Source organism: Peromyscus maniculatus, chromosome 3 (genome assembly GCF_049852395.1).
Source record: "Peromyscus maniculatus bairdii isolate BWxNUB_F1_BW_parent chromosome 3, HU_Pman_BW_mat_3.1, whole genome shotgun sequence".
NCBI lineage: Eukaryota > Metazoa > Chordata > Mammalia > Rodentia > Cricetidae > Peromyscus > Peromyscus maniculatus.
Window position 1 is genome coordinate 23,742,021 of NC_134854.1, and position 13,729 is coordinate 23,755,749.

At 39.8% G+C, this 13,729-nt stretch overlaps 1 protein-coding gene across 10 annotated transcripts in view; it reads right to left on the reverse strand.

The window, feature by feature from the left end:
- The window catches only part of Ankib1 (ankyrin repeat and IBR domain containing 1), a 112,910-nt gene that overhangs the window by 17,921 nt on the left and 81,260 nt on the right, over positions 1–13,729 (reverse strand). For all 10 annotated transcript variants that reach the window (XM_042272758.2, XM_042272760.2, XM_006991215.4 and 7 more), the window contains exons 10-11: positions 12,782–12,870; positions 1,608–1,738 (exon numbers count right to left, since the gene is read on the reverse strand). In XM_042272758.2, coding sequence (XP_042128692.1) covers positions 1,608–1,738; positions 12,782–12,870 — 220 coding nt within the window. The remainder of the gene's footprint in view (positions 1–1,607; positions 1,739–12,781; positions 12,871–13,729) is intronic.

The window sequence follows — 13,729 nt, forward strand, 5'->3', positions numbered from 1 at the left end:
TCTAATTAAAAACACAAAACAAATTAAAATTTTTCTAAGGGGAAATGAAAAAAGTATTTTTGAAATAAATTAGTTTATTTTCAGATGAGTAAACATGCCATTTTTTTTAAAAAAAATGTTTAACACATTAGATTTCAGACAATGCAAAGTGTCTATTAAATCATAATCAACACTGAAGCATCAAAAGCCTAGGCAGATGGTAAAATTGTTTGTGTTACAGCATGGATTCAACTTTTTATGACATGTTTTATTTGCATATTTGAAAAATACTCTAAGTGGATTCAATTGTGTGCACTGAATCTAGGTAAGTTTTCTTTGTCAAGATAAGAATATACCACTTTTTAGGTTCTTTCTTTCTTTTTAGGAGATGAGGTTTTACTGTGTAACTCTAACTGGTCTAGAGCTTGCTATGTAGACCAGGCTGGTCTCAAAGATTTACCTGCCTTTGCCTACAGAGTACTGGGATTAAAGCTTTGTATTACCATGGCCAACTCAGTTTATATCTTCAATGTGAACAATTCAAAAAGTATACTAAATAAGGTTCTTACATTTATAGATCTTGTATATAAATGTTTTAAATCCCAGACAATCTCAAGCAACATCTGTTTGTATTAGTTCCTTTGTATCATCAGTCTGATTAGTTTATGAAAATGTTCTTCCAGTAATCCATATTTATCAAGTCCTCACTGCTATGCTACAAAGGACAGAAAGGTAATCCTGGAGTCTGTCTACCTCAACAGCCAATTGCTGATTTTTTAGGTCAATATATACTTCTGTGCACATTTAGGAAGTCTATATTACATTTTCTAAGAACAAAACCAAATAAATATGGAGTTGGAGATGAGACCACAGTTAGAGAAAATAATTTTGTCTAGTTTGACCACAGTTAGAGAAAACAATTTTGTCCAGTTCTTAGCTGAACGAGTAAGTATTTTTGAGTAATTTTCTCAGAAAACAACAGCAGGCTTTTTTCCTTCTGCCTCTTAGGGAATCACTGCTGCCTCAAAAAGTACATTTCTTTACATTAATTTTACTATAGTGCAAACTTGTAAGATAAATTTTGTAATTTCTATTCTTTTGCAAGTTGTAATACAATGATAATTGGTTTACAGACCAAAAAAAATCAAGTAATTCTTAGAGCAATGTTAACATATTTTATTAGTTTTAACTATTTTAATTTCTTTCACATTCTAAATGAGAAAAAATTACATTGTCTTAATATTTTAAAACATCACTTAAAAACACAGTTGGTCCTTCTATTAAAGGGAAAAAAAAATGAAGACTATTTATTATAATTTTAAAACAAAACATTGAAACAGAGGCATGAGTTAATAAAATATTAACCTAATTCCAAGATTACAAAAACACAACAAAACAACTCAGGAAGCTTCTTTTTCTACAATGAAATCAGAAGAGCACAGACGTCCTTTCAATCCCCTAAAAGTTTCAGTCAAGTTGATCTCTGCAGGCATTTTAATTTTCAACTTAGTAATGAACTGAATTATTTATTTAGTTGATGGTTTTAGTAGCAGAATACCATCTTGTTTTGTAGTACTAACTAAATTAAGACTAACCAAAAAGCATGGAAACACATGTTAGCATCTTACCTTGGCACACTGCATATGATTGCAGCCTTCATTCTTCTGTATTGGAGACTTACAGTTTGCACAAGGTTTGGAGTTAGTTAACAACCACAGACAATTGGCAGCATCCTCATAGGCTTCACTGACTCCAACGACTTTGAGGTATTGGGCACAAACATAGAAATATATGATTAAGCATACGACTCCAGGTGGGAGGGAACTAGACTTTTCTTTGCAGGGTGTCTCTCCGCGGTAATACCGCATTTCTTTTTCCTAATAGTGTCTATGGGAAAGCTTTTACAACTGCTTCATTTTCAATAGTATAAGGACTTCTGTTCCAAAATTATTCTTAGAAAATCTATTTGAAAGGAGATTTCTCTGTAAATCTACACAAATAAACTGGGGAAGAACCAAAGTTTAAAAAAAGAGTATGTGCTTTGTTTAAATTAACTATTATAGCCAAGAAAATTATAGAAAGAATGACTATGTTAGACCAAAAGGCTCTCAACCTGGAGGTCAAAGAACCCTTTCACAGGGGTCACTTAAGACTGCCAGAAAATGGGTTAAATTATAAGAGTTAGCTAGCAAGAAGCCTGACCCATAGGCCATATAGTTGGTAATTAACATAAGCCTCCGAATGATTATTTTATAAGTGGCTGTTGAACACAGGTAGGAGAGATTCATCTAGACCATGGGGCCTGGCAGGACTAGAGAAACTTTGGTTACATTTGGCTGTCCAATGTGTTGGCTCAAGTTTTCACCTAAAACCTGAGAGAACTTAATAAGAGATTCTAAAACAGAGCCAAAAACAGCTTCCTACACTACGTTTCATGTGGACCAAGAGATGCCGCAGCATTCGGGCTTGAGCACAGCATGGCGGATTCTCGCCTAGGTACACCTAGGTGTCTCCAAGCTGCACAGCATGCTTGTTGGTGGGCTAAGTGTGACTCTCCTGGGTGCCTCCACCATGCTGAGAAGCTGAAATGGGCAGAGTCGGCAGCCAGGGCTGCCACTTCAATTTTAGCCACGCTGCAGTTTGCAATGATCAGAAAAGGATTATAGATACACAAAAGACAGATTCAGATAGGATAAACCTCTAAATGGTTTACATTATGTGTAAAAATGTACATAGGCTTGGAAGAGAGAGGATAAGAAGGATAGACAGTTATATAAAGAATTAGATAATTAAAAAAATAAAGTCTTTAAAGAGACAATAAAATTAATATAAAAAATAAGCCACATAAAGATGGAAATCACACAGAGAGTCTGGATTATATTGTCTTTGGGATTTTTAACTGCAGAAAGACACTAGATTGTAAAGGTTGCTCAGTTAATTCAATATGTGTATTTTAAAGGTATCTTGACTTCAAAATTTGTGTCTAAAGATACACTACTTTGGAAAAGAGGTTCTGCTTTTGTTTCCACAGAAGATGAGAACCTGTGGATTGCTTCCAGGCTAATATGATTTGATCAACCAAGACCCCCTGAAAGGTCGATACAGCCTCACAGATTACTACAGCCAAGATTTAACTATAATTCTTAATTTTCTCAGGATCCCCATAAGATTGCCAGTGCCCCCAACCAGAAGGAAGTAGTATGAGAAGCTACACCCAAATTCCCAAAATATTGTTTAAAAATGTTTATTTTTATTTAAAAGGGGTTGATTATAAATGCAATCTCTTTCTAAAGAAAAAGAAAAGAGGATATTACAGATATGATAGGATGAAAGATTATTGAATCTACTTTTAAAGAGCAACTTGTTTAAAATGTTTTACATTGATATAGATTTTAGTGTATTACAAATTTAAAGTTAATTTTGCTATACTGTATGTATATTTCTCCTGTTTAAGGTATTATGTTTGTATAGCTCATTTCAAATTATAATATATAATTAAGACATATAGATTAATAGTCATCTATGATAATCAAACTTACAGTCATGTTAGTTAAGTTTTCCTGGTATACATAGATATATTTCAGTTAGGTAGGTAATCTTCAAATACTTCAAAACCTAGAGAATACGGCATTTAAAATATTTAAAACCTTAGACTTGACAGACAGTGAGATACATCTGCTCCTGGCAGCCAATTTACTTCAAAGAAGATGATGGGCATTGAAGATACTCCACATGGAGTTTTCTTTCCTTATGGCAAAAGTTAGCCACTTGGGCAAGAAACTCTTCTTGCCTGGACTGCTTGCTTGACAAAATGTTGTATTGATTGGACATACAGGACCCATGGAAAAAAGACCACAAAATTTTGCCAAAACAAAGCAAGATGGACCCATGGAAAAAAGACAAAATTTTGCCAAAACAAAGCAAGATGGTCCTTCATGTTCCTGCTTCACAGAGGAGACTGCCAGATATTCTACAGGACACAGGGAGAAGCGACTAAAAAACTCTAGACTTAAAGGCTGAAGATGGATGCCCCAACATTGCAGAGGAAATCTGGGTGACTGTCCAGGCAGCCAGATGTCTCTGTCATTTCTACAATTATGGAAGTTGCTTGCAATGCACTTCCTGTTTTCTTAGGTGATATTATATCCTTCTGGGGTCTTTGATGTAGTTGTAATTATAATTTTCCTTGGTTATAATAAAGGATAAATTAGATGTGAAACTTTAGACTCACAGATAAATATAGGATAGATGATAAAACATTTTCTTTAATTTTGCCAAATACAAATAGACTAGATGTAATTCTTGCTTGATAACTGTTCTATTATATGTAATTTTACTATGTTAAAGTTAAAAGCTTCCTTTTTGAATAGATAGAAAAGGGGAAGTGCTGTGGGATGGTCTGTATGTCAAATTGCTGATTGGTCAATAAATAAAACACTGATTGGTCAGTGGCTAGGCAGGAAGTATAGGTGGGACTAACAGAGAGAAGAAAAGAAAGAACAGGAAGGTGGAAGGAGTCACTGTCAGCCGCCACCATGACAAGAAGCATGTGAAGACACCGGTAAGCCACGAGCCACGTGGCAAGGTATAGATTTATGGATTAATTTAAGCTACAAGAACAGTTAGCAAGAAGCCTGCCACGGCCATATAGTCTGTAAGCAATATAAGTCTCTGTGTTTACTTGGTTGGGTCTGAGCGGCTGTGGGACTGGCGGGTAACAAAGATTTGTCCTGACTGTGGGCAAGGCAGGAAAACTCTAGCTACAGGGAAGTGCTGTGGGATGTCTTTCTGTATGCTGTGAATATGTGTTGCTCTGACTGGTTGACAAACAAAGCTGCACTGGCCTATGACAGGGCAGGATAAGGTTAGGTGGTACACTCAAACTAAAGACAAGATGAAGGGTGGAGTTGAAGAAGATGCCAACCTGCCACCCAAGGAGCAACAAGATACCAGCAGACCAGTAATGCCACAGCCTCGTGGCAACATGAGAGATTAATAGAAATGGGTTGAGTTAAGTTGTAAGAGCTAGCTAGCAAGAAGCCTGATCCAGTTCATTAGCTTGATCTGTTTGGGAGGCATCCAGGCAGTGGGGACCAGGTCCTGTCCTCAGTGCATGAGCTGGCTGTTTAGAACCTGGGGCTTATACAGGGACACTTGGCTCAGCCTTGGAGGAGGGCACTGGACCTGCCTGGACTGAATCTACCAAGTTGAACTCAATCCTCAGGGGAGTCTTTGCCATGGAGAAGATGGGGATGGGTGGTGGGCTGGGGGAAAGGCGGGGGGACGGGGGACGGGAGGGGGAATCCGTGGCTGATATGTAAACTTAAATTAAATTATAAAATAAAAAGCCTGATCCATAGGCCATATAGTTGGTAATTAATATAAGCCTCTGAATGATGTGGACCGCGGATAGGAGAGATTGGTGCAGACCATGGGGCTGGGCAGGACTGGAGAAACTTCTGGCTACACATATTTCTGATGGTCTTAGAAACTTAGACTCTGCTCCTCTATCCATCTCCAGGCAGGTCTGCCCATGTGCAGATACGCCAACATGTGAGTAACCAGAACTGTATTAAAGGGTCACAGCATTCCAAAGGCTGAGAAACACTCACTGTGTTATACTATAATTTATTTAGACTTTAATTCTTTTAGGTTTTTATTTTGTTCTATGTGTATAACTGTTTTGTCTCCATGTATGTATGTGCATCAAATGAATACTTGGTGCCTGCAGATGTCAGAAGAGAGTGCTGGATCCCTTCGAACTGGAGTTGTGGATGGTTGTGAGCTACCTTGTAGGTCTGGGAACCAAATTCAGAGTCTCTGGAAGAGCAACAAGTGTCCCTAAACACCGAGCAATCTCTCCAGCCCCTGAACTATACTTTCTTAAAACAGGCTAGTTGCAAACAAAATTGTCAGGAATTTTTCCGAGTAGAAAGCATTAAACACCAACATCTGCTTTGTGAGACAGCGCTTGCTATGCATAGTCCAGGCCACCTACAAATTCAGAATCTGCCCTCAGCCTTCAGAGTGCTGCAATCACAGAAGAGCACATTTTTTCCTTTCCTTTTTAAAGAAAAAAAATCTTTAATTACTTCCAATAAACAGATTCAATGGGATATGCCTAAAACTAAACACCATCTCTATAGATCCATTTCTTTTATTTACCCATGTCTGTAAGTCATCTAGAGGGCTCAGACTCAGTCTACTGGGTGGACTGTCTTCAACACCCTCTGGCTAGGGCACTCACAGCACATCACTGACTCCACTCCTGACCCTTCCACTTCCTTTCCATCCTCAGTTTTGGGTGTTTTAGCTAGGGTCCTCTACATCTCTTGCCTAGACAACAGAAACACAGGAAACCAAGGCATCTTTCCAGTTCCCTCTCCCTCCCACTTCCAACGATACTGCCTACACAGTGATCCTTTAAAAACAAAATTCTGCCTACAATCTTTCATTTGCTTCCCCTTGACAAAGGGCTACAAGATAAAATCAAATCAATTTAGTAAGCAGGGTGAAGTTCTTCATGACTTGACCCATTCACTTGGCAAGTGTCGCCTGTGGATTAGAGATATGTGGCTCTGTGGGGAAGTGCTTGCCCCATACCAACTTGATCAATTGTCTTCTTTAATTCAATTTACTCTGCTATAATTTGAGATCTGTAATCTTAAGGAATGCCACAATTTTTACCTTCCCTCTAGGAATTTAAAAAGTAAAACAAAATTAAAGTTTTGTTTTTTTCTGTAAGAATGGCAGCAATCTGTAGGTTTTCTTTTCTTTTCTACCTCTAACTGAACTGGGAAGCCTTACTTTTTCTGTAGTGAAAACGATGTCAGGAAGAGTCACGTAAGAATCACTGTAAGTGGCCATTCAAGTCAAGGCTTTGATTCCATGCTCTCTCTAAAAAGAGGTACAGAAAGGTTTTGGCTGTACTGTCCAAAGCAGGGGAGAAACCAGACTGTAGTTTTCGTTTGTTTTGTTTGTTTGTTTGTTTGTTTTTTCCGAGACAGGGTTTCTCTGTGTAGCTTTGCACCTTTCCTGGATCTCACTCTGTAGACCAGGCTGGCCTTGAACTCACAGAGATCCGCCAGACTCTGCCTCCCGAGCACTGGAATTAAAGGCGTGCACCACCACTGCCCGGCTCCAGACTGTGTTTTAAAAGAAATGTTTCCTCAATCCTCACGCACGAGACAAAGAAGGGGGACAGAGACTGGGGCTGACTGACCGAGGAAGGCCGTGGCTCTGATGTGAACCAGGGCTGGGTTCTAGAGCAGCCCTTCCATGGAACCCAGCAGCAGAGAGGGGCTGTCTTGCTGCACTGATCCTGCAAGCTACCTACACATGTTTGTATCCACAACACTGCAGCACGTGCTGTTGACTATAAAATACTGGTTTCTAATTCCACACAGCAAAGAGAAGCAGCAGCAGCAGTGAGGTGGCTGGACCATGTCAGTTTCTCCTTGACAGAAAATGGTTGGTGGGAAGAACTCACATTGTTTGGCAACGACAGGAATCTGAGAAGGAACTCAGTATGGTTAGTGTGGTCAAGTTGTGGAGCCAATGCTGTAAAATCTAAACATATTTAAAACATCTAATTCTTGTTTAAAAGAAGGGGCCTTTATTCTCTTCTGCACATCAACATTATTTTTAGTTTAGAAGCTCTAGCATATTCTTATGATCCGTATTGTTCATTGTCACAATAAATAAAGCACAAAGGCACGCAAACAAAGCCGCTGTGTGAAGCACGACATAACACTTTTCTTCCACTCTTGGAGAGCAGGATCGTCTCTAACTGCATTCTAGGGGTTATATGACGGCAATCAGGAATTGACCGAGTACTGGTATGATAAAACTTCTGGAGAAAACGTCTTCACTCAGTTCTCTGAACCCACCCTTCTGGGCACTTGGGATGCACGTCCCTCCCTCCCTCCGGTCAGTGTTCTTACCCTGCTGACTTTCAAACTCTCCCACTCACCTCCGCTGGCCTGTAGAGAAACCCTTGAGTGTGACACAAGTGTAGTGAGCACACTCCTAGGTTTCTCTTGGCAACTGAGACTTTCAGTGCAATCTTGGCTTTGGTTCTATTTTGGTAGTTACTTCCCAGGTGGACATTCTTTCTTCTATCCTATTTTCTAACATTCTTCCCATCTTTCTGAATCAAAATCTCATTTGGACAATTTAAAGGAAAAATTGTAATGTGTAGGCTGTCTCTGGCCAACACAAATATCATGCATCCTACTGCTAGCCTTACACTTCTTCTTTCCTACTCTTCCCACAGGATCCTTATCATGTGCAAGAAGATTCTTTCCCAGGCTCAGCACTAACCTCTTCTCACCAGGCAGGGTTTTTATCCTCCTTCCACAGTAGAAACTTATCTGAGGTCCTGGAATAACTGACCCGGTTTTAATACGGTGAGGGACAGCACTGTGCTGTCCTAACTGAAACACTGCCTCTGGAAGAAGATGAAATTTACAAGTCTCAGGGAACTCCTGGAAGTTACAAGATTCACAGGGCCCTGTGCCAAGGTTATAGCAGAAGTAACAAGTGCTGGGGAGAAAAGACTCCCCAAGTAGCTGGGCTGTCACTAAGCTGTACAGGAACTCCGGGAACACAGCTCTTCAGGTATCACAAGCCGAGGGGAACTTTCTCACAACTCAGCTGCCTTTGAGCCCACCATTCTCCTGCAAGTAACCTCCATAAACCCACCGGTTCATTAAGCTAGACTGGGTGGATTTGTTCCTCTGGTCTGTCCTAGGTGCCCTGTCTGGGCTGAATAGACATCAGTTCATACTTTCCCGAGAAATGTGACACAAATAATTCCAAATATAAATTCCCCTATAGTATCTAACCAAGAAAGTGGAAGAGTTGTATGAAAATAACTTTAAGACATTGAAAAAAGAAACTGAAGAAGATGTATCAGAAGATGGAAAGCTCTCCCATAACTACTGATGAGTAGGATTAACATAATAAAAATGGCCATCCTACCAAAAGCATCTACAGATTCAATGCAACTCCCCCACAAAATTCCAATACAATTCTTCACAGATCTTGAAAGGACAAATTTTCAGCTTCATATAGAAATACAAAAAACAAAACAAAACAACAACAACAACAACAAAAACCCATGAGATCTAAAACAATCCTAAATAATAAAAGAACTGCTGGAGGTATCATCATCCCCAATGTCAAATTGTACTACAGAGCTATAGTAATAAAAACATCATGGTATTGGCACAAAAACAGACACACTGATCAGTGGAATCAAATCAAAGACCCAGACATAAATTTACACATCTATGGACATCTGATTTTGACAAAGGCTTCAGAAATACATACTGGAAAAAAGTTCGCATCTTTAACAAGTGGTGTTGGTCAAACTATATGAGTGAAGGCTTATAAGGCCAAATGAGCTGGTTACTCATGGTTTACATGACCTTTCCTGGGAGGGGTCTATTTGCATTCAATAGAGAAGACAATGTCAGGCCACAGTCACAACACCATCCACCCAGGTACAGTTTGGTGAACCAATGTGTTTACTGGGGATCACTTACAGGAGCATAGGTGACCCAAAGGCCTAGACACAAAGGTCAGGTAAGCATGGATGATGACTCACGAAAACTGCATCCCCAACTTCTATTGCACAGGGAACATGCAATCATTCCCTGCCAGTTTCCTGAGGTGGATCCAATGAGAAATATTCCATTTGCGGCACTGTTTGGGGGTCTCAGCTGACGTGGCCTTGCTGGAGGAAGATGTCACTGCAGGCAGGTTTTGAGAGCTCAAGGCCCTGTCTCTTTGCTTTATGCTTGTTGACAAGATGCAAACTCTGAGCCTGGTGCTACAGCTGTCGTGCCTGGTGCTAGCTGCCATGCTCTGCCATCATGGACACTCATCTCTCTGGAACCCTAAGCACAGATAAACTCTTCCTTCCTTCTCTAGCTTGCTCATGGTGTTTTATCAGAGCAATAGAAAGTAACATATATGTCCTTTAAGAATATCCCCGCCAACACTTGCTTTACATATCAAACCACAGACTTAGGCCAATTCAGTTTCAGAATAAAATAGTGTGTTAGATTAATTACATCTTGTAGCATAGCAATCTTCAGGCAACTAGGCAGAATGCTAGATTTCAAACAACGACACTGCATTCTCTTTAAACTCCTCCGCTGTCCATTTAAGTCCACCTGATCTAACCACTGCCTGCACAGGTCTTTGGGACGCCATGTTGTTTCACAAAGTTACTTCACCCTGCCCCTTAATGTGCTTCCCATTTTGGTACACAAGAAGAGCATGGATGTGGTTGCAAATACGCAGTTTAAGCATCAAATCTGTTACCCTCTCCTGAGATTACTGACCCCATTCTCTCCTTTCCCTCACAGCTCATCACAGGAATAATATTCTCTTACATTATCTGCGGCACTTATTTAAAATATAAGTATTAGGAGCATGGATGGTATCTAATTTTTATATTCTAACACAAACAGTACTTAAATAAGGAAGACATCATTTAAAATAAACAAATTACTAACTTTTCTTAGCATTTCTACTGAGCTTGAGGCAAGTACTTCTAGAAGTCCACTGGACATCTTCAACCATTTATCCCACAAGTACCAGACATTCAAAATGTCTACATAAAGGGCCATTCTTTTTTCTAGAAAGCAATTTCTTTATCTGAATTTGCTACCTCTGACTAATGGTATAATGATCTATCTTATGATACAAATTAGAAACCTCAACTTCTCAACTACTGGTCTATCCATCCTTCAAGCAACCCTGCTACAGTTACCAGCTATTCTGATAAAAATAGGGTTGATAAACATCATGAGCCTGTGTGAATGATGTGCTCCACGGCTTACTCTATTGAGAGTAAGTGACATTCCAATCAGCAGACAACATGAACCTCAGGGATCTACAACACTGAGGACTATCCCTTAGGCAATGGGCAATTCCCTTCCATAATACAAGGCCAAAGGTCTCATGGCTTCAGTCTCTCTTCAAGTGAGACTTCTGATATAAGTACAAATGCCTCCTCCATACTTTGTGCAGAGAAGCCCAGAGTCAATTCACAGTCCATCGCCTTCAGGAGAGCCTACAGCACTCTTTCTCCCTTCAATGCCAGAAGGCTGTTCCCACGCTGACTGAACTCTATGCTACCTTATGCTACCTTATCTATATAATAATCTGACAGCTTCTCCTAGTCTCTGCCCCCTCTAAAGGCTGATGGCATCTTTATTATGTGTTTTGCTCTGAAATATAGATTCACCAAGTGAATTGTTGATCCTGATTTGAAACATCTCACACTAACTCTAGTATCTAAAACACATATGAAGACCCTCACTAAATCTTCACTTATATTACTTTAAAAGGAACTAGCTGCTGTTAAACACTTTAGATAATGGAAGTTATTACAAAGAAAATATATTTATTTGTTAAATATGGGAATTGCTATTGGGAAGAATGTAAAAAGGAATCTTTCAGAAATTCAAATCTATTCTGTCACTTGATACATGCTTTACAGCCCTCAATCCCAGTGCCATCTCATCTGTAAAATGGGATTACTAATATCACTTCATATCCTTTCCATGATGGAGCAGAGATAATGCATTTATAGGAGTTTCAGTATCTGAACCAACTAAGCAGGTATACTGGCTGGTTCTGTGTGTCAACTTGACACAAGCTGGAGTCATCAGAGAGGAAGGAGCCTCAGTTGAGGAAATGCCTCCATGAGATCCAGCTGTAAGGCATTTTCTTAATTAGTGATCGGTGGGGGAGAGCTCAGCCCATGATGGGTGGTGCCATCTGTGGGATAGTGGTTCTGGGTTCTATAAGAAAGCAGGCTGCCCAAGCCAGGGGAAGCAAGCCAGTAAGCAGCATCCCTCCATGGCCTCTGTATCAGCTCCCGCCTCCAGGTTCCAGCTCTGCTTGAGTTCCTGTTCTGACTTCCTCCAATGATGGATTACAATGCTGAAGAGTAAGCCAAATAAGGACATTCCTCCCCAACTTGCTTTTGGTCAGTGTTTTGTCACAGCAACAGTAACCCTAACTAAGACAGAAGGGCTCCCATGGGCTCACAGAAACTGGAGTGGTAAGCACGGGGCCTGCATGGTCTGCACCAGGTCCTCTGCAGACATGTCATGGCTGTTAGCTTGGTGTTTCTGTGGGACTCCTAACAGTGGGAGCGGGTTATCTTTGAATCTTACGCCTGCTCTTGAGACTTTTTTCCACCTATTGGGTTGCATCACCAGCCTTGATAATAGGGCTTTTGCTTTGCTTCATTGTATCTTGTTTTGTTGTGTTTGGAGGAAAACGGTGGGGGAGTGGATCTGGGAGAGTCGGAGCTGGGAGGAGTGGAAGGAGGGAAACTGTGGTCAGAGTGTATAATATGAGAGGAGAGTCTATTTTCAATAATGAAAAAAAAGACATCTCAGTGTTTAAGTAAATATACAGAACTGCATAGTAGCAAGAATTAATTTCTCATGGGAAGTTTCAGTGGAATAAGTTTTTTCTTACTCTAGACCATAAGGTTCATCCTGTAAAGTACAGAAAAACAAGGTGGCCCATTTAATGATGAAAAGGGCTTCGTTAGAGACTTAAATGTGACCCTCACTTGCACCTCAGGCTAAAACATCTGCCTGTGATTCTGCTCTGTATATATCCATCTCCAAAAGGATTTAAGTGAGAGAGGCTATGGGCTCTAGCATTAGCAAATTTGAAAATTTCTCTTAAATGAAGATTACGAGAACTCTGACATTATTTTTGAATGTCCGTAGGAATATGTAGCATGGCTATGTAAAATTCCACTTACGTTCCTCTGGCTTCATTTCAGTTATTTTTTGTAGCCAGTTTTTCCATGTTTGGCAGTCACAAGGCTCATGTGCTTCACCAAGGCACTCCCTAAAAAAACAAAACAAAAAAGCCATCAAAAAATAGTCCTCATCACTATCTGGATAAAAATACATGGATGGTAAATATTAATCCAATTTGAAAATTGAAAAAATTAAGGTACAAATGATATATGAAGCATTTCAAAAGTGGATTTGAAAATGAGATTCCAAAGCTAGACAACTTTAGTCCAATTTTTAAAAATCAGTATGGTCGAACATTTTAAAAGTCCCACATAGATTATTTAGTATACAACTGAGTTTTGCAGTTTTCAGAGCTATAAAACAACTATTAACTGCTTTTAGCCTCATGTAGACTTCTAACTCTTGATCCCAGGTGTGTTCTTTGTTACCAGCACCGCATGCTCTTAGAGGTACATTAGAGCAGGCCCGACTACACCACCCCATCACCCTCCTTCATTTTAGAGTCGTGTGATCTACCCGTGTCCACTCACTGCAGCCCCAGGGCTGGGCTTACAGACACCTGCTACCAGGTCTGGCTTTTATGTGGGCATCGGGGATCCAAGCTCAGGTTCTCACGCTTGCTCAGCAAGCACGGAATCCACACAGCTGTCTCCCTAGCACTGCAAATCTTATTTGTACTGTCACATCTACCTCCAAAGCCTCTGGTAACTGCCTTGCAAGCAACCAACAGTTATTTTTACCGGGATCTTGGAAATCAGATATAAATAACTGAAAATAACAATTTATCATTTGTAATTCAATTAAACATTCTTTCTATGAATATATTAGAGCACAAATATTAAGAAAGAGTCTAAACCCTTTAAAAAAAATCACTCATTTTGATTCAACATGGTGCACATTGTGTACCATGTGTCACTAGGGAGAGAAACTCCAAAAGCTGGACATAT